Source organism: Tamandua tetradactyla, chromosome 2 (assembly GCF_023851605.1).
Source record: "Tamandua tetradactyla isolate mTamTet1 chromosome 2, mTamTet1.pri, whole genome shotgun sequence".
NCBI classification, from domain to species: domain Eukaryota; kingdom Metazoa; phylum Chordata; class Mammalia; order Pilosa; family Myrmecophagidae; genus Tamandua; species Tamandua tetradactyla.
The window spans coordinates 167,347,593-167,368,782 of record NC_135328.1 but is presented as its reverse complement, the minus strand read 5'-3'; the positions used below and the strand labels follow the sequence as shown (position 1 = coordinate 167,368,782).

General features: G+C 37.6%; 1 protein-coding gene across 4 annotated transcripts in view; it reads left to right on the top strand.

The window, feature by feature from the left end:
* The window catches only part of TCEANC2 (transcription elongation factor A N-terminal and central domain containing 2), a 59,805-nt gene that overhangs the window by 6,953 nt on the left and 31,662 nt on the right, over positions 1-21,190 (top strand). For all 4 annotated transcript variants that reach the window (XM_077149569.1, XM_077149566.1, XM_077149568.1 and 1 more), the window contains one exon: positions 20,703-20,844. In XM_077149569.1, the coding sequence (XP_077005684.1) occupies positions 20,703-20,844 (142 nt within the window). The remainder of the gene's footprint in view (positions 1-20,702; positions 20,845-21,190) is intronic.

Below are 21,190 nucleotides of genomic sequence, written 5' to 3'. Positions count from 1 at the left end.
AAGAAAGGAAGGAAGAAAAGAAGAAAAGCCAACTCTAAAGCTTGAAGGAAAATAAAACCTAAGTAAATATTCTGGAGAGCAGAGACAAAAAAAGTAGAATTGCAAGATACCAAAGATCTACTTTTTAAAACAAAATCATTTACTAATTTATTCTATTTCAAATCTGAGGGCAGTGTAGCATCTCAAAATTAGGAGTGAGATCTTGAACATGATATGGAAGTCATGGAAATATTTAAAGAAATTGTTATGTAGAACTCTGCTGAGGATTTTTTTTTCAGATTTTTAACTTTTTTTATGTTATAGTATGACATATATACAAAGCAAAGAAATAAAAATCATGGTTTTCAAAGCACTCTTCAACAAGAAGTTACAGTACAGATAACAAGTAGTTACAGGACAGATCCCAGAGTTTGTCATGGGCTACAATATGATCCTCTCACATTTTTCCTTCTAGCTGGCCCACAATATAGGTGGCTAGAAGGCTTAAATATTTTTTTATCATCACAATCGACTTTTTTTCCTTCTTTTTTTGTGAAAAATAACATATACACAAAAAAGCTATAAATTTCAAAGCACAGAACCACAATTAGTTCTTATGTTACCTAGAACATATTTCAGAGTTTGACATGGGTTACAATTCAACAATTTTAGGTTTTTACTTTTAGCTGCTCTAAAAGACTGGAGACTAAAAGAGGTATCAATTTAATGATTCAGCATTCATATTCATTTGTTAAGTCGTATCTTCTCTGTATAACGCCACCATCACCTTTGATCTTTCCATCCTTCTCTTCAGAGGTGTTTCGGCTATAGCAATTCTAAAGTTTTAATATTGGAAGGTCTGTCACTAATATGGGGTAGGGAGATGGAACTGTCTGATGTTCTGGGGAGGCTGGACTAGATTTCAAGATTTATCTAGACCAAGGACCAATCTGGAGGTTGTAGGAAAGTTCCTCTAGTGCATGGAACCCTTATGGAATCTTATATATTGCCCTAGGTGTTCTTTAGGATTGGCTGGAATGAACCTGATTGGGGGTTGGCAGGTTGTGATAGGTAGAAAGGTCTAACTGAAGCTTGCATAAGAGCCACCTTCAGAGTAGTCTCTCGACTCTATTTGAACTCTCTCTGCCACTGATGCTTTATTAGTTACACTTCTTTTCCCCCTTTTAGTCAGGACAGAATTGTTGATTCCATGGGACCAGGTCTGGATTAATCCCTAGGAGTCATCTCCCATGTCACCAGGAAGACTTTCACCCCTGGATGTCATGTCCCGTGTAGAGGGGAGAGCAATGATTGCACTTGCAGAGTTGGGCTTAGAGACAGTGAGGCCACATCTGAGCAACAAAGGAGGTCCTCCAGAAGTCACTCTTAGGCATGCCTACAGGTAGTCTAAGCTTCTTCGCTACCTACATAAGCTTCACAAGAGTAAGCCTCATGATCAAGGGTATGGCCATTGATTTGGGTGTCCCTAAAGTGTGATGCAGTATCGGGATTACCTGATGGTAAGGTTTAATAGTTCCATATTCTTTCTCCCATCCCTCAGGGAACTTTGCCAATACTTTTTGATTATCTGCTTAATATACTAGGATATATCCAGATATTACAATAATCTATACAGGATTAAAGGACCTCTTTGTTATTTTGGGTTCCCTGTGTTTCAGTTGTTCAAATGAACTACAAAAATAGGTTGAATTAGATTATGCACTACAGAAAATTTCAGTTCCAGACCAAATCTTTTTTTCCATTAATCTCAAAGAGTATGTGTGGTTCTAAAATATAGACACTGTACTGTCTTCCTTACCCCTGTGTTCTGAATTACTTTATTCCCAACCTGTTCAGCTTCATTCTTATCTCTAAATATCAGGTTATATATATAAAACAGCCTCTCAAAATCTAAAAATAATAATCACCACTCTGGACTTAATGTGTCTTCTCTAAAAGCTTACGATCTAGAAACACTGTTTCTTGTAAGCATTTTCTAAAGGTGACCATGTCATTCTTGTCCTTTTGTTTCTGGCTTATTTTGTCTCACCAATGTCCCACATATTCATTCATATCATTGCATGCCTCAGGACTCTGTTCCTTTTTGTAGCAGTACAACCTTCGTTCATAAGTATACACCATCATTCGCCAATCTACTACTTCGTCAGTGCATCCTTCAGCCACCTCCACATGTATAGGGCCCAAAGTCCACAGTCCATCAACATTCTCAATTTTAGATAATTTCATTGTTCCCAAGAGAAATAAAACCAATAAACATCCCCCTTGCCAAATAGAAAATATAAACCTCCTCTTAACTCTTGTCCCTCCCCCCTTGTTTACGTCTGCTGTTGCTGTGGTAGTGCTGATGGTTTCCTTTTGAACATATTTATAGCATGCAATAGCAGTTTTCCCCCTGTACCCTGGACTTAAACACTCTTTGTATAAGAATTATATCTTTGAAGTAATTCTTGCAAGAACTAATTCATATCTCTAGTGTTAATCAGTGGGACATGTAGGTCTATACAACCCCTTTCAGTCTTGTTCATCTTCAATATGGTAATATTACTTGTAGAGCCACTAGAGAACCACCTTCCCTCCTATCTATTTCTTTACATTGAAGTTCAAACATTAGCTAATGGTTCACCCAATCTCTAGTTTCTGTGTATCTCTAAGTCCCCTAAATTCTGTAATATAAGCCTCTGATTCTACCTTTATACTGGTCATAAAAGTGGAATCATACAGTATCTATCCTTTTGTGTTGGCTAATTTCACTCAGCATTACATCCATATTGTCACGTGCTTCAGGACGTCATTTTGTCTTACTGCCGCATAATATTCCATCATATGTATATACCACATTTTGTCGATCCACTCGTCTGTTGATGGACATTTGGTTAGTTTCTATCTTTTGGCAATTGTGAATAATGCTGCTATGAACATTGGTGTGCAGATGTCTGTTTGTGTCATTGTTTTCAGCTCTTCTGGGTATATACCAAGTAGTGCTATTGCTGGGTCATAGGGCAACTCAATATTTATTTTCCTAGGGAAACACCAAACAGTCTTCCATAGTGGCTACACCATTGTACATTCCCACCAGCGGTACGTAAGTGTCCCACTTTCTCCACATCCTCTCCAATATTTATAGTTTCCTGTTTGTTTAATTGCAGCCATTCTTATAGGTATGAGGTGGTATCTCATTGTAGTCTTGATCTGCATTTCCCTTACAGCCAGTGAAAATGAGCATCTCTTCATGTGCTTTTGAGCCATCTGTATTTGCTCTCCAGAAAAAATGCCTATTCATATCTTTAGCCCATTTTATAATTGAGTTATTTGTTCTTTTGTTGAGTTGTATGATTTCTTGGTATATACAGGAAGTCAAACCTTTGTCTGATATGTGATTTCCAAATATGTTCTCCCTTTGAGTGGCCTGCCTCTTCACCTTTTTGACAGTCTTTTAAGGTGCAGAAGCATTTGATTTTGAGGAGTTTCCATTTATCTGATTTTTCTGTTTTAAATTTATTTTATTTTATTTTTTTAAATACCAAAAAACACCAAACGCAAACATTCCTACACTGATCATTCCATTCTACATATATAATCAGTAATTCACAATATCATCACATAGTTGCATTTCATCATCATGATCATTTCTTGGAACATTTGCATCTATTCAAAAAAAGAAATAAAACGAAAACAGAAAAAAAATTTATACATACCATACCCCTTACCCCTCCCTTTCATTGATCACTAGCATTTCAGACTAAATTTATTTTAACATTTGTTCCCCCTATTATTTATTTTTATTCCATATGTTCTACTTGTCTGTTGACAAGGTAGATAAAAGGAGCATCAGACACAAGGTTTTCACAATCACACAGTCACATTGTGAAAGCTATATCATTATACAGTCATCTTCAAGAAACATGGCTACTGGAACACAGCTCTACATTTTCAGGCAGTTCCCTTCAGCCTCTCCATTACATCTTGAATAACAAGCTGATATCTACTTAATGCATAAGAATAACCTCTCGTTTCTGTTTGGAATCTCTCAGCCATTGACACTTTGTCTCATTTCACTCATCCCCCTTATGGTCGAGAAGGTTTTCTCAATCCCTTGATGTTGAGTCTCAGCTCATTCTAGGGTTTTTCTCAATCCCTTGATGCTGAGTCTCAGCTCATTCTAGGAATTCTGTCCCACGTTGCCTAGAAGGTCCACACCCCTGGGAATCATGTTCCACGTAGATAGGGAAGGGTGGTGAGACTGCTCGTTGTGTTGGCTGGAGAGAGAGGCCACATCTGAGCAACAAAAGAGGTTCTCTTGGGGGTAACTCTTAGGCCTAATTTTAAGTAGGCCTGACCTATCCTTTGTGGGGTTAAGTTTCATATGAACAAACCCCAAGACTGGGGCTCAGCCTATTGCTTTGGTTGTCCACACTGCTTGTGAGAATATCAAGAATTCAACTTGGGGAAGCTGAATTTTCCCCCATTCTCACCATTCCCCAAAGGGGACTTTACAAATACATTTTTATTCACTGATCAAATCACTCTAGGATTTATCACTCTGGACTAACCAAAAAAATCTCAGGTCCTACTCAAGGTTCCATGTACTTATGGTGTTCAATCAAACTATTTATATAAGTTATATTAGGAAATGCACTAGTCAAAATATAAATTTTGTACCAAATAAACATTTTTTGCTTTAGTCTCACACATAAGGTGAGATTTTTAAAATATTAATTACCATCTATTTCAGCACCCTGCAGTAATGACATTCCTTTGTTCTTCCTCGTGCAAAAACATTTTTTAAATTTGTACATTTAGTCACTATCATTATACACTCTAGGCATTCCTAGATTATACCATCTCAATCTTTATCGTCTATCTTTCTTTCTGATTTACTTTGTGCCTCCCAGCCCTCCTCCCTCTATCATTGTCACATTCAGCTTCATTCAATGTTTTAACATGATTGTATTACAGTTAGGTAGTATTGTACTGTCCATTTCTGAGTTTTTACATTCAGTCCTGTTGCACAATCTGTATCCCTTCAGCTCCAATTTCCCAATATCTTACCCTATTTCTCTCTCCTGATGGTCTCTGTTATCTATGAAATTCTCCAAGTTTATTCACTAATGTCAGTTCATGTCAGTGAGACCATAAAGTATTTGTCTTTTTGTTTCTGGCTAATCTCACTCAGCATAATGTCCTCAAGGTCCATCCATGTTAGATACTTCATAAATTTATTCTGTCTGAAGGACTGCATAATATTCCACCGTGTGTATATACCACAGTTTGTTTAGCCACTCATCTGTTGATGGACATTTTGGCTATTTCCATCTCTTCACAATTGTAAATAATGCTGCTATAAACATTGGTGTGCAGATGTCTATTGGTGTCCTTGTCCTCATGTCCTCTGAGTAGATACCTAGCAATGATATTACTGGGTCATATGGCAATTCTGTATTTAGCTTTTTGAGGAACCACCAAGCTGCTTTCCACGGCAGTTGTACCATTTGACATTCCCACCAACAGTGGATAAGTGTGCCTCTTTCTCCACATCCTCTCCAGCATTTGTCATTTTCTGTTTTATTGATAATGGCCATTCTGGTGAGTTGAGATGATATTTCATTGTGGTTTTGATTTGCATTTCTCTAATGGCCAGGGACGTTGAGCATCTCTTCATGTGCCTTTTGGCCATTTGTGTTTCCTCTTCTGAGAAGTGTCTGTTCAAGTCTTTTTCCCATTTTGTAATTGGGTTGGCTGTCTTTTTGTTGTTGAGTTGAACAATCTCTTTATAAATTCTGGATACTAGACCTTTATCTGATGTATCGTTTCCAAATATTGTTTCCCATTGTGTAGGCTGTCTTTTTGCTTTCTTGATGAAATTCTTTGATGTGCAAAAGTGTTTAATTTTGAGGAATTCCCATTTCTTTCTTTCTTTCTTCAGTGCTCTTCCTTTGGGTGTAAGGTCTAGGAAACTGCCTCCTAGTATAAGATTTATAAGATATTTTCCTACATTTTCTTCTAACAGTTTTATGTTCTTAGATCTAATGTTTAGGTTTTGGATCCATTTTGAGTTAATTTTTGCATAAGGTATGGGTCCTCTTTCATTCTATTGCATATGAATATCCGGTTCTATAGGCACCATTTGTTGAAGAGACTGTTCTGTCCCAGGTGAGTTGGCTTGACCGCCTTATCAAAGATCCATTCTCCATAGATGAGAGGGTCTATATCTGAATACTCTATTGTATTCCATTGGTCAGTATATCTATCTTTATGCCAGTACCATGCTGTTTTGACCACTGTAGCTTTATAATATGCCTTAAAGTCAGGTAGTGTGAGACCTCTGACTTCGTTTTTTTCCCTCAGGATACTTTTAGCTATTCAGGGCACCCTGCCCTTCCAGATAAATTTGGTATTGGTTTTTCTATTTCTGAAAAGTAAGTTGTTGGGATCTTAATTGGTATTGCATTGAATCTGTAAATCAATTTAGGTAGAATTGAGATCTTAACTATATTTAGTCTTCCGATCCATGAACACGGTATGCCTTTTCATCTATTTAGGTCTTCTGTGATTTCTTTTAACAGTTTCTTGTAGTTTTCTTTGTATAGGTCTTTTGTCTCTTGAGTTAAATTTATTCCTAAATAGTTTATTATTTTGGTTGCAATTGTAAATGGAATTCTTTTCTTGATTTCCCCCTCAGATTGTTCATTACTAGTGTGTAGAAACACTACAGATTTTTTGAGTGTTGATCTTGTAACCTGACACTTTGCTGTACTCATTTATTAGCTCTAGTTTTGCTGTGGATTTTTCCGGGTTTTTGGCATATAGTATCATATCATCTGCAAACTTCCAATTTTGATGCCTTATATTTCTTTTTCTTGTCTAATTGCTCTGGCTAGAACTTCCAACACAATACTGTTGAATAACAGTGGTGATAGTGGACATCCTTGTCTTGTTCCTGATCTTAGGGGGCAAGTTTTCAGTTTTTCCCCCATTGAGGATGATGTTAGCTGTGGGTTTTTCATACACTCCCTTTATCATTTTGAGGAAGTTCCCTTTTATTCCTATCCTTTGAAGTGTTTTCAACACGAAAGGATGTTGAATTTTGTCAAATGTCTTTTCTGCATCAGTTGAGATGATCATGTGGTTTTTCTGCTTTGATTTCTTGATATGGTGTATTCCATTAATTCATTTTCTTATGTTGAACCATCCTTGCATACCTGGGATGAATCCTACTTGGTCATGATGTATAATTCTTTTAATGTGTTGCTGGATTCGATTTGCTAGAATTTTGTTGAGGATTTTTACATCTATGTTCATTAGAGAGATTGGTCTGTAGTTTTCCTTTTTTGTAATATCTTTGCCTGGCTTTGGTATGAGGGTGATGTTGGCTTCGTAGAATGAGTTAGGTAGCTTTCCTGCCTCTTCAATTTTTTTGAAGAGTTTGAGCAGGATTGGTACTAATTCTTTCTGGAATGTTTGGTAGAATTCATGGGAAGCCATCTGGTCCTGGACTTTTCTTTTTGGAGAGCTTCTTAATGACTGATTTAATTTCTTTACTTGTGATTGGTTTGTTGAGGTCGTTTATTTCTTCTCGAGTCAAAGTTGGTTGTTCATGCCTTTCTAAAAGTTTTCCATTTCATCTACATTGTCGTGTTTATTAGCATAAAGTTGTTCATAGTATCCTGTCATTAATTCCTTTATTTCTATGGGGTCAGCAGTTATGTCTCCTCTTCCATTTCTGATCTTATTTATTTGCAACCTCTCCCTTCTTTTTTTTTGTCAGTCTTTCTAAGGGTCCATCAGTCTTACTGATTTTCTCATAAAACCAGCTTCTAGTTTTGTTGATTTTCTCAACTGTTTTCATATTCTCAATTTCATTTGTTTCTGCTCTGATCTTCATTATTTCTTTCCTTTTGCTTGCTTTAGGGTTAGTTTGCTGTTCTTTCTCTACTTCTTCAAGTGGACGGTTAATTCCTCAAATTTTGCCCTTTCTTGTTTTTTGATATAGGCATTTAGGGCAATAAATTTCCCTCTTAGCACTGCCTTTGCTGCATCCCATAAGTTTTGATATGTTGTGTTTTCATTTTCATTTGCCTCGAGATATTTACTGATTTCTCTTGTAATTTCTCCCTTGACCCACTGGTTGTTTAAGAGTGTGTTGTTGAACCTCCATATATTTGTGAATTTTCTGGTGCTCTGCCTATTATTGATTTCAAACTTCATTCCTTTATGATCTGAGAAAGTGTTTTGTATGATTTCAATCTTTTTAAATTTATTGAGACTTGCTTTGTGACCCAGCATATGGTGTATCCTTGAGAATGATCCATGAGCACTTGAGAAAAAGGTGTATCCTGCTGTTGTGGAGTATAATATTCTATAAATGTCTATTAAGTCTAGCTCATTTATTGCATTATTCAGATTCTCTGTTTCTTTATTGATCCTCCGTGTAGATGTTCTGTCCATTGATGAGAGCGGGGAATTGAAGTCTGCAACTATTATGGTAGATGTGTCTATTTATTTTTTCAGTGTTTGCCTCATGCATTTTGGAGCATTCTGGCTTGGTGCATAAATATTTATGATTGTTATGTCTTCTTGTTGAATCATTCCTTTTATTAATATATTGTGTCCTTCTTTGTCTCTTAACTGTTTTACATTTGAGGTCTAATTTGTTGGATATTAGAATAGCTACTCCTGCTGTTTTCTGATTATTTGCATGAAATATCTTTTCCCAACCTTGCACTTTCAACCTATGCTTATCCTTGGGTCTAAGATGTGTTTCTTGTAGACAGCATATAGATGGGTCCTGTTTTTTAATCCATTCTTCCAGTCTATGGCTTTTGATTGGGGAGTTTAATTCATTAACATTTAGTGTTTTACTGTTTCTAGTGTAATTTCTTATTTTTTGCTGGCGTCTAGGCATTTAATTACCTTAATTATTCTGGAGATTGTTTTCACTTCTTTTATCTAGGGTTTTCTTGCTGAATGAATTTGTTGTCTGTCTATTTTTTTACATTTTTTCTGGACCACTAGCTTAGGTTTTGTTTAAGAGAGGAGAATTTTTCAGCTCTTGTTTTCTTGTTTCTTGCCCTGCCTGTACGGTGCCTTTTCCCCCCACCCTTAGGAGGGTCTTCTTAGGTATTTTAGACCCCAGTCAGATCTTCTCAGACCAAACTGGCCTCCTGTCAGGAAGAAAGAGTCACCTGCATCAGTTTTCCCTGAGGTGAGACCCAGCAAGTTGAAAGACTTTCCTGTGAAGTCTCTGGACTGTTTTTCTTATCCTGCCCAGTATGTGGCACTTGTCTGCCTGCAGGTCCCACCAACATAAGATGATATGGTACCTTTAACTTTGGCAGACTCTCCCTTCTGGGGGTGTGGTGGAGATAGAGGAGAGAGTGTAGGCTGGTTTTAATGGCTTCAAATTATGAATCCCTGGGGTCTGAATTCCTTGAGGGAGGGATTCCACCTGAGTTGGGTCTCACCTCTCCCCTGGGAAAGGCAACGACTCCAGACAAGCTCTCAAAGAAGCTTGTTTCTGCCTATGCCTGGGGCAGTTGCAACCTGAGAAGTCCTGTCGCTGGTATCCAAAGGCAGTCAAGCCTCCGTAGAAACACAGCCACAAAAAACTGTTTCTTTTTTTTTTTTTTTTCCTTTTTTCTTTTTCTGTCAGCCCTGCTGCCTTAGCGCCGGGGCAAAAATCAGCAACCTCTGCTTTGACCAGGTTCACCTGAGCTGGGGGCCTATTTTTAGTAGTCAGAATTTGTGAATTAATTCCACACCTGAAGCTTAGTTACATTCAGCCCCTGCTGCTGGTAAAGTCTCTTTCCTTTCCCCTCCGGGAAGCAACCTATTGCGGAAGGGCGCCGGCCACCGCAGCTTGGGGAACTCACAGTTCTGGGGGTGGCTCGCAGCCCATCCAGCTGGTCCAGACCGGGGTACGCTGTGTGTCCGGTCACTGATGTGGCCCCAGGAGCTGTTCTGTACTTTTCCTGGTTATTTAGTAGGTGTTCTGGAGGACAAACTAAATCCCACACCTTGCTAAGCTGTCATCTTGGCTCCTCTATTTTTTTCTTTTGTTGCTTGTGCTTGGGTTGTAAAGTTTAGGAAGCTACCTCCTATTACTAGGTCTTGAAGATGTTTCCTTATATTTTCTTCTAGAAGCTTTATGGTGGTAGTTCTTATATTTAGGTGTTTGATCCACTTTGAGTTAATTTTTGTGTAGGTTATAAGATAGGGGTTCTCTTTCATTCTTTTGGTTATTGATATACAGTTCTTCCATGCCCAATTATTGAAAAGACTATTTTGTCCCAGTTCAGGGGATTTGGGGGCCTTGTCAAAAATCGGTTGACCATAGATTTGATGGTCTATTTCTGCACTCTTGATTTGATTCCATTGATCAGTACTTCTGTCTTTGTACCAATACCATGCTGTTTTGACCACTGTGACTTTATAATAGGTTTTAAAGTCAGGGAGTGTTAATCCTCCCACTTCGTTCCTCTTTTTTAGGATGCTTTTAGGTATTCAGGGTCTGTTTCCCTTCCAGATGAATTCGGTAATTAGCTTTTCCAAATCTTCAAAGTAGGTTGTTGAAATTTTGATTGGTACTGTGTTGAATCTGTAGATCAATCTGGGGAGAATTGTCATCTTAAACTATATTTAGCCTTCCTATCCATGAGTAGGGAATGTCTTTCCTCCTATTTAGATTTCCTTTGATTTCTTTTTATTAATGTTATGTGGTTTTCTGTGTACAAGTCTTTTATGTCTTTAGTTAAGTTTATTCCTAAGTTCCTGATTCTTTTAGTTGCTATTTTGAATGGAATTTTTTCCTTAACTGACTCCTCAGCTCGGTCATTGCTTGTGTATAGAAATGTTACTGATTTTTGCACATTAATTTTATATCTACCTTGCTAAATTTGTTTATTAGCTCAGGTAACTTTGCTGTAGATTTCTCAAGATCTTCCAAGTATAGTATCATATCTGCAAATAATGAGAATTTTACTTCTTACTTTCCAATTCGGATGCCTTTTATTTCTCTGTCCTACTGATTGCTCTAGCTAGAACTTCTAGCACAATGTAGAATGTAGTGGTGACAGTGGGCATCTTTGTCTTGTACCTGATCTTAGGGGGAAAGCTTTCAGTGTCTCTCCATTGAGTACGATGCTGGCTATCGGTTTTTCATATATTCCCTTTATCATATTGAGGTAGATGAGCCAGATGATTGAGATTGATATCCAGTTCTTCCATGCCCAATTATTGAAAAGACTGTCTTGTCCCAATTCAGACAAGGCCCCAAATCCTCTGAACTGGGACAAAATAGTCTTTTCAATAATTGGGCATGGAAGTTTGGGGCCTTGTCAAAAATCAGTTGACCATAGATTTGGTGGTCTCTCTTGATTTGATTCCATTGGTCAGTCCTTCTGTCTTTATGGCAATACCATACTGTTTTGACTACTGTGGTTTTATAATAGGTTTTAAATTCAGGGAGTGTTAATCCTTCCACTTCTTTCTTCTATTTTAGGATGCTTTGATTCGTATCTTTTGTTGTGTTGTTATCAGAAAAGAGTGCTGAATTTTGTCCTGTGCTTTTTCAGCATCAATTGAGATGATCATGTGATTTTTTTCCTTTTGATTTGTTAATGTGCTGTATTACATTAATTGATTTTCTTGTGTTGAACCATCCTTGCATTCCTGGTATAAACCCCACTTGGTCATGGAGTACAGTGGGTTCAGTTTGCTAATATTTTTGTGAGAATTTTTGCATCTATGTTCATTAGGGAGATTGGCCTGTAGTTTTCCTCTCTTATAACATCTTTACCTGGTTTTGGTATTAAAATTATATTAGATTCATAAAACGAGTTATGTAGATTTCCTTTTTCCTCAATTTTTCAGAAAAGTTTGAGCAGGATTGGTGTTAGTTCTTTTTGAAATACTTGATGAAATTCTCTTGTGAAGCTGTCTAGCCCTGGGCTTTTCTTTGTAGGAAGATTTTTGATGACTGATTGAATCTCTTTACTTGTGATTGGTTTGTTGAGATCTTCTATGTGCTTTTGTTCTCCCATTCATTTATCTCTGCTTTAATCATTGTTATTTCTCTTCTTCTATTTGCTTTGGAGTTAGTTTGCTGTTCTTTCTCAAGTTCCTCTGGTTGTGCTGTTAAGTCTTCGATTTTTGCTTTCTTGTTTTTTAATATGGCATTAGGGCAATAAATTTCCTTTGTAATACAACCTTTGCCACATCCCATGGTTCTGATAAGTCATAGTCTCATTTTCATTCATCTCCAGATAGCTACTGATTTCTCTAGCAATTTCTCCTTTGACCCACTGGTTGTTTAAAAATGTGTTATTTAATCTCCATATATTTGTGAATGTTCTTGTTCTTTGGTGGTTATTGAGATCCACCTTCATCCCGTTGTGATCAGAGAAAGTGCTTTGAGTACTTTCAGTGTTTTTAAATTTATAAAGACCTGTTTTGTGCCCCAGCATATGATGTATCCTGGAGAATGTTCCATGAGCACTAGAGAAGAATGTTTATCTTTGTGCTTTGGGGTGCAAAAACCTATATATATCTGTTAGGTTTAATTCACTGATTAAGTTATTTAACTTCTCTATTTCCTTTTTGGTCTTCTGTCTGGTTTTTCTATCTATAGAGGAGAGTGGTGTACTGAAGTCGCCTACTATTGTTGTTGAAACATCTATCACTGCCTTCAGTTTTGCCAGTGTCTGTCTCATGTACTTTGAAGCTCTTTGATTGGGAGCATAGATGTTTATGATTGTTATATCTTCTTGATGAATTGACCTTTAATTAGTATATCGTGTCCTTCTTTGTCTCTTATGATGCCTTTACATTTAAAGTCTATTTTGTCCAATATTAGTATTGCTACTCCTGCTTTTTTTTGGGTTACAACTTGCCTGGAACATCTTTTTCCATCCTTTCACTTTCAGTGTATTTGTATCCTTGTGTCTAAGATGAGTCTCTTGTAAACAGCATATAGGTGGACTATGTTTCTTAATCCATTCTGCCAATTTCTATCTTTTAATTTAAATTTAGTGCATTAACAGTCAACATTGTTACTGAAAATGCGTTCCTTGAATCCACCATCTTATCTTTTTTTTAATTTTATATGTCAGATCTATATATTCTTTTCCCACTTTCTCTTTGTATTCTTTAAATTACTCTTAGTGGTACTCTTCAATTCTGTGCCCTCCTCCAGACCTCCTACTCCTATCCTTTTTTTTCAGCTGGTGGGACTCCTCTTAGTATTTCTTGTAGGGCTGGTCTCTTGTTGACAAATTATTTCAGGACTTCTTTGTCTGTGAAAACTTTAATCTCTCCCTCAGTTTTGAAGGACAATTTGGCTGGGTACAGAATTCTTGCCTGGAAGTCTTTCTCTTTCAGGATCTTGAATATATCATACCATTGCCTTCTCACCTCCAGGGTGCTAGCTAGTTGAGTAGTCTGGTTTCCCTTGTATGTAGTAGATTATTTTTCTCTTGCTGCTTCCAGGATTTTCTGCTTCTCTTTAACATTTGATAGACTGATTAGTATGTGTCTTGGGGAAGGCCTATTTGGATTTATTTTGTTTGGAATTCTTTGGGCTTCTTTGACTTGTATATTTATGTTGTTTATTAGGGTTGGGAAGTTTCCCCAATTCTATCTTCAGTTATGCTTCCTAGCCCTTTACTCCTCTCTTCTCCTTCTGGGACACCAATGATTCTTATATTTGTGTGCTTTGTTTGTCTATCATTTCCCTGAGATCCAATTCATTTTTTTCCATCTTTTTTGCCATTTGCTGTTTTGAGTCCTCGAAGTCACTTATCCTGTCCTCTGTATCAGTTATTCTCTCTTCTGTCTCTTCAAATCTGGTATTGTTTGCCTCTAGTATGTTTTTTATTTGGTCAACAGAATCTTTAATCTCTGTGATATCTGCTATTTTTCTATTTATTCTTTCATATTCCTCTTTATGCCCTTCTACTGTCTTCTTGATCTCCTTTATGTCATTTGCTATCCCACTTATTTTATTAAGTAGAGTTGTATGAATATCTTTGGTTAGTTGTTTCAGTGTTTGTCCTCTCTGGTATTTTAATTTGGTCATTAGGCAGGGCTATATCTGTCTGCATTGTGATATGCTTAGTGATCTTCTGCTGTCTTCGTGGCATGTAAATATCTTGATTGATTTACTTTGGGAGTTGATTTCTTTCAGTAGTCTAAGGTCTTGTATTTGTGGGATTGATGTACAGCGGGGAGTAGGATACGGGGTGGTGCACTCAGTGGAATGATTTGTTTCAGGGCAGGTATAGGCGCAAGTTGGGGGTGTAACGCTGATGCTTGTGAATGTGGGCGCCCAGTGGCCAGGGAGGAAGTAGTTGTGCGGGTGCACTGGTCTGGGGGGGTGTAACCCTGGTGTGCGCTGGTCTAAGGCATGGGGCCCTCTGTGTGCATGCATAGAGCTGTGGCAGCTGGTCAGTGTTATGCCTTTGTGGATTAGGGGCAGATGTGACCCAGCTGTGCAGGTCAGCACTTTTTCAGAGCTGGGAAGTGTGGTTGAGGGCTGTGCATATGCGTGGTTCTAGGACTACTGTAAACTGTGGTTCCCAGAACCAAATGACATGATTGGGGGCTTGTGCGTGTGCATGGGCCTAGGAGTGCTGTAAACTTATGTGCAGAGCTCAAGAGAGGGGCGGGATGAGGCTGTGCAACAGTATGGGCAGGGGGGCAGCGGTAGCCTGGGCATGGAGGCTACTGCCCACAACCTTTATACACTGGCAACAGCCTTCAGGGAACAGGGAGAAGGAGGTAGTGCTCGTGAGGGGTACAGGAGAGGTGGGTTGGGCTGCACTTGAGGTAGGGGTGTGGAGCAGGTATGTGCACTGGGGGCTGGTGGGGTTGGGGCACCTGGAGTGCATGGAATGGGAGCAGGTTACGGGATTCATGTGTATGGATGTAGGGTGTGGGTTGAGTCACTAGTCACAGGGCTGCACTGGTGAGGGAATGCAGCCTGGCTTACTTCTTAGTCCCCGACTCCAGTCTGTGCACTCGTGGGCTCAGTACCTCCACGCCAGGCTCCAGCTTTCTACCTCTCAATTCCTTGGCCTCTGCAACCAGGGCCACCCTATGTGATGCAGAAGCCTCTCCCAGGTCAGCTGCACTCCTGAATTGCTGCCTCAGTAGCACTCCTGTCCCTTCTCTCTAACTTTTCCATGGAGCAGGGCTAATCTCCAGCTACTGTATTTGGCCATCTTCCCAGAAGTCCCTAATTGGTTTTTCAAAGCTGATTTTTCAGCCATCCACATCTTAAAAGCAGATGTTACATTGGAGAGTAGACCTTCTTTCTGTGGGTAACTATTCCACTACTCATTGTAGCGTCCCCATTGATATTTTGTGCCCATTTCTCTTGTTTCTCTAAATAATTCAGATAAGAACTTGAAATATCTGTTTTTAGGCCAATATCTGAAGAGAAATAAGTAGAAATTTCTTTGATATATATGGAATTCTTCTGCTCTAGAACAGACTTCTTTTTTTTCTATTTCTGCCATAAAATTTCAGATCTGAAAACTATACTTAGCCCTTGAGGGTTGAAATAGCTTTGTTCAATTACACCTACTGTGCACTGTGGATAGAGAGATAAATAAGAAATGGTTCCAGCCCTCAAGTTGTTCATAGTCTAGTGGGAAAGACAGCCTTATAGATAAGTATATACTGAAAGCGTAGATTTAGTAATAGAATTCTGTACATGTTCCAAAGGGACCCAAAAGGGAGTGTGGTCCTGTGTAGGGTGGGGAGAGAGGCAAGAAAGGCTTCATAAGTACCTGAAACTATTGAACTGTGTTCCAATAGCCTTGATTCTTGAAGAAGACTGTATATCCATATAGCATTTACAGGGTGACTGTTTGATTGTGAAAACCTTGTGTCTGATTCTCCTTTTATCCAGGGTATGGGCAGATGAGTAAAAAAAAAAGAAAGGATAAAAATAAATAATAGGGAGAGATAAAGGGTGAAAACTGGGTAGAATGAAATACTGTTGGTCAATGAGAGGAAGGAGTAAGGAGTTTGGAATATATGAGTTCTTTTTTTTTTAATTTCTTTTTCTGGAGTGATGCAAATGTTCTAAAAATGATCATGGTGAAGAATACACAACTATGTGATGATATTGTGAGTCATTGATTGTATAATATAGTTGGACTGTATGTCCAGTTCCCAGAGAGGGGAAAGAATATATAAAGCTGATAAATAAAAACTATAGGATAAGATGCTAGACACAAGAACTGCTTTTACAGTAGTAATTTTGAATGTTAATGAATTAAACTCACTAACTGAAGACACAGATTGACAGAACAGATTAAATAATATGATCTATCTATATGCTGCTCATAAAAGACTTATCTTAGACCAAAGGATATAAATAGATAGAAAGTGAAAGGATGGAACTAGCTAAACGATGTAGCCAAAAGAAAGCACAAGTCATTATAGTAATATCAGATAAAATAGATTTTAAATGTTATGCTATCCTGAGATAAGATTTTAAATGTTATGATATCCTAAGAGATAAGATTTTCATATATTAACTGTAAAAACATTTGTATCTTTTTATTTTCTGAAATCAAAAACTTGAAAATGTACATTATCATAGGTCATACTGTTGCAAAGTTGATGTTTCTAATAACTTTCTACTTGATATTTTGAGAATGTACACAGTGTTGATAGCTAATCAGTGGTCTTTAAGTAAGTGTTAAATGTTTAGAATTCAAGAAATGCTGATATCTGTATCTGTAGATTTTTTTCCTTGTTCGCCTTAATTTTAAATTAGTTTATGAAACACTGTTCAAACACAGGCTTTACATTGATTATATTTTGCTAAAAATGCTAAAGAATAAAGTGTACCATTCAGTTACAAAAATAAAGAGATTTAATAAAACTAAAATTTGAAAGAAAAAAAAGTCAAGTCATGTAAAGGCCTTTTATGCCATGCCGAAGAGTTTTGGCATCTGTAGTTCCCTATGTTAGAATGATCTGAGGTAGAATCCTACAACCACCATTCCAACTATGCAGAAATGCCAAATCAACAGTCAAATACAGAGCTGAGCTTGAAAGCAAGATAGAAAATTCCCCAGGTTCTAAAAGAGAGAGGAAACCCAAAGCTGTAGCTGTAAATGCGAGCTGAAGCTAAATAGTTCCTGGAAATACTGAAACCAGATATAGTGCTTAGGGGCTAAGGTTTTAAGGCCAGTGTGGGGATAAGTAGGTGGTAAGGCTGCAGGCCACTGTAATGTAGGCAGCTTAAACTGACCGCCCACTTGAAGCTGAGAACCAAAAGAGGACTATCATGTTTATGAAAAATTCCATCTCCTGGTCCAAGGAGGCAGATGATAATCTTTTTAGTGTCTTGGATGGAAAAAAAGAGTTGGCTAGAACCACTATCTGCAAAGTTGAAAAAAAGTTAACATTAAAACTAGTCCAGACCCAGGGAAATCCAAAGACCTTGGAAAAGGCATGTGAAATTTTCCTTTTAAGATACTTCACAACCTAAGGCACACAGGACTCCCATAGAAAACAATCCCCACTAAAGACGAATTAATGATTAAAAATTATAAACTACAAAGCAAACAAATTCCTAATAGAGAGAATGAAGAAATACTAGTAATAGATTTTCTACCCCAAGAAGTAGAGATAGGAGAATTATTTGAAAGAGATTTTAAATGGAGTATGTTTACAGTGTTCACAGAGATAAATAAAGGAGTAGAAACTATAAGAAAAAAAAACGGGATAGTATGAAAAGAGAACAGACCGATTTGGGAAAAGCTAGAGCAGGTTTAAAGTAGACAACCATACCTGAAGAAAGAGAAAATTAGATCTGAGGAAATCACTCAGAATGCATCACAGAGAAGTTAAGAGACAAATATGAAAGAAAAGCTAAGAGACATGAAGGACAAAGAAGCCATATACATTTTTAATAGGAGTTTCTGAAGTGAGAGACTTGCAAGGAAAATACAGGTAGGGATTTCATTGAGCATACACCTTAAAAATTGTAAAGGTAAACACTAAAAGAAATATATAACTTCCAAACTATCAAAGAAAAAAAAGATTAAAGAAAATTCAGCCTATTAAATAGAAGGTAAGAGAAGGAGAAAAAAAGAAGCAAAGAGAAAATATGTCCACTTATATCAGTAAGCATAATAAATGCAGATGGATTAAAACATGCCTATTAAAAGATAGAGTATTCTGAGATTGGAAGAGGCAGGGGAAGCAAAGTATAGCAGCTAAGCTATTTAAAGCTTATTGACTCAGAAAAGTTGGAAGTAAAGGGATGAAAGACAATATACAAAAGCCTCATAGGCAGGAGTTTTTTTAAACAATGTTTATAACGAGAAAATTATGGGGGAAAATTTCTAAATGTACACAAAGGGAATAGACTTCAAAATTCTATTATATAGAAATAGTGGAATACCGTCAATTATTCAAATGGATAAACTGGGTTTATATGTATCTGTATAGATAAGTCTAGAAAATACTATTGAGTGAAAAAAAAGCAAGTTGTGAAATGATATGGCAAGTACATATGTGCCTTTACTTGGCTTTATTTATTTTTTATATCATTTGGTGCTATTATTATTTTGTATTGCAATATCATAGTTCAGGGCTCTGGATCCTAAAGGCTGAGAACCAAGCAGTAGGCATCAGTGATAATTCCCAAATGAGATTCTAGACCATCTGGACAAAACTTGTGAAGGCAGTACATGAAGACCAGTTTTGGAATCCTTTAAACCTATTACCCGCTGTAGGCTATAAAGAAGGTTGAAGTTAAAGAAAGGGGAGAGAAAATTTCTTTAGATAAAGTGAGAGTGCATTTTCACTTGGAGAACTTGACCGTGGTGCCTGGAGGTGGTAGACACAGTGATCAGACCCATACCTGGGAAAGTCTAAAGACAGAGGAATGGTCAACTGATGCCAAAGGAAAAAGAGGCTGCGTTGAGAAGAAAGAGAGGCTGCATTAAGCTCAGTTTTTCAGGGCAAAGATGTGGGCAAAAGCAGAGAAAATTCTGGCTGCCCTGAAGTTTAATTAAAAGGACTGGGACCCCAGCAGAAGGAGTCTGTCTGAAATAACCAAAAACTGAGAACTTAGGCATGACTTGTAAGCAGCTGGCTGGAAGAGGCGTTGCCCACGCTATGGGAACTGCAAGTGTGAACTCATCAATAGGAGATCTCCAAGGAACCACAAAAGCACCCCATACAAGAAAAGGAAGTCAGCTTTAAATATCTGAGAAGTCCATAGAGCACTAAAACCTGACTAACATTGTATCACAACAGAAAGTAAGGCTTTACCTGCCCCTTACCTCTCATCCTTTTCCAATCTTCAACCCTGGAATAGTTAGAAACCAAACAGATAGAAAAAAAGACGCAAAGATGAAGGAATAGAAGAATCAAACATGCTCTGCTCCCACCACAGGTTTCTAGGCTGGAAGTAGACCCCAGCCAAGGGAGGAAGATAAGAGTTTAGCCTTTCACCAAACAATACTTGCCTGTAGAAAAGTGCACAAATCATAAGTGTACATCCCAGTGAAATTTCAGAGCGAACACCTCTATCACCAGCATCCAGATTAAGAAATGGAACGTTACAAAAACCCTAGAAGCTTCCTTATGCCCCTTTCTAGTACCTAAGCTCCTGCCCCAGGATAATAACTCTCCAAGACAGATTATTTTTTTAATTTACAAAAGCAACAGTAGTTTTTATCTCTGATTTACTGTTTTATTCTTTGTTGAAATATTTCAATATTACAGAAAAGTTGCAATACAGTGCAAAGAACTTCCCCATTCCTTTTGTTAATGTTTTACCTTTATTGGAAAGAGGCATAACAACTTTAAGATAGTAGTGTCTTCTAGGAGGAGTTGTGGGGGAATGAGTTTGGTGAAAGCTGTAAGGGAACTTTAAGTTATAATGTTTTATTATTATCTTAAGTGAAATGCTAATTTAACATTTTTTTCATAAGTAGTGGATTATTCTTTGTTTTTTTTTTTTTTTTTTTACATGGGCAGGCACCGGGAATCGAACCCGGGTCCTCTGGCATGGTAGGCAAACATTCTTGCTTGCTGAGCCACCGTGGCCCACCCTAAAGAGAAATTACGTTTTTTGTTCGTTTGTTTTTTCATGGGCAGGCACCGGGAATCGAACCTGGGTCTCCAGCATGGCAGGCAGGAACTCTGCCTGCTGAGCCACCGTGGCCCACCTTCTCTCTGTTTTTATGTTTGAAGTATTTTTAAATACCTCAAATAAGATAGAGTTTGAGTTTTATCCTCTAGGAAGTGGGGACCTGTTGAAGTGTGTGTTTTATTGTTGAAATAAACATGTCTTTTTGTGACTTTTCTGTTTCCTCTCCTTGCCTGTGAATTAAGACACTTTTAAGTGAGCTGTAAGTTTGATTCACCTCATCATCGTTTTTCTTTTCTTCTCGTCCTTATTGCCTCTCACTGCTAAGTGCCCAGTGGTGTCTGACATGGTAAGATTAAAACTTGCACTTTTCCTAATAGATGCAACTCTCTTCCTGATTTGCAGTAAGCAGGCCCTGCTTTTAAGCAATTACCCATCATTTGGGGCCATCACACATGCTGTGCTTTCGTTCAGGTCATAATCAATAATTCATATGTCAATAGGAGACCCATTAGCTCAGGTGAAGGCAGATGTCTTTCTAATGAAAATGTTCCATTTTCCAAATGACTTTTCTTTTTCCCAGAGAGTTGTGGTTGTCGAAGACATCAAAAGATGGAAAACTATGTTGGAGCTTCCTGATCAAGCCAAAGAGAACCTAGTTGAAACCTTACAAGAATTAAAGAAGAAAATACCCTCTAGAGAAGTGTTAAAATCAACAAAGATAGGTATGTTTCTTCTAAATTTTATGAAAAGTGTATATATATTATCTTGTTCCTCTTCCTTTCTTCCCTCTTTCAAACATTAGCTATGTTATCTATAATGTCAATGCTTCTCAAACTATTTGTGGCAAAGGACCATTGTTTAAGAAGTTCTTCATTGGTTACAGTCTGTACTTCTGCAATATACAATAAAAATTACCAGAAAAATGAAATAACAATGTATAAAATACAAGCCCAATTTTTTTTATTTTTAGATTAACAGATACAGCAATTAGCAATTCTGTCAAATTGCTGTATAAGTTTCTAAATGCTTGCTGTCAATTTCTTTTCATACCTCAAGGACTGGTAATAG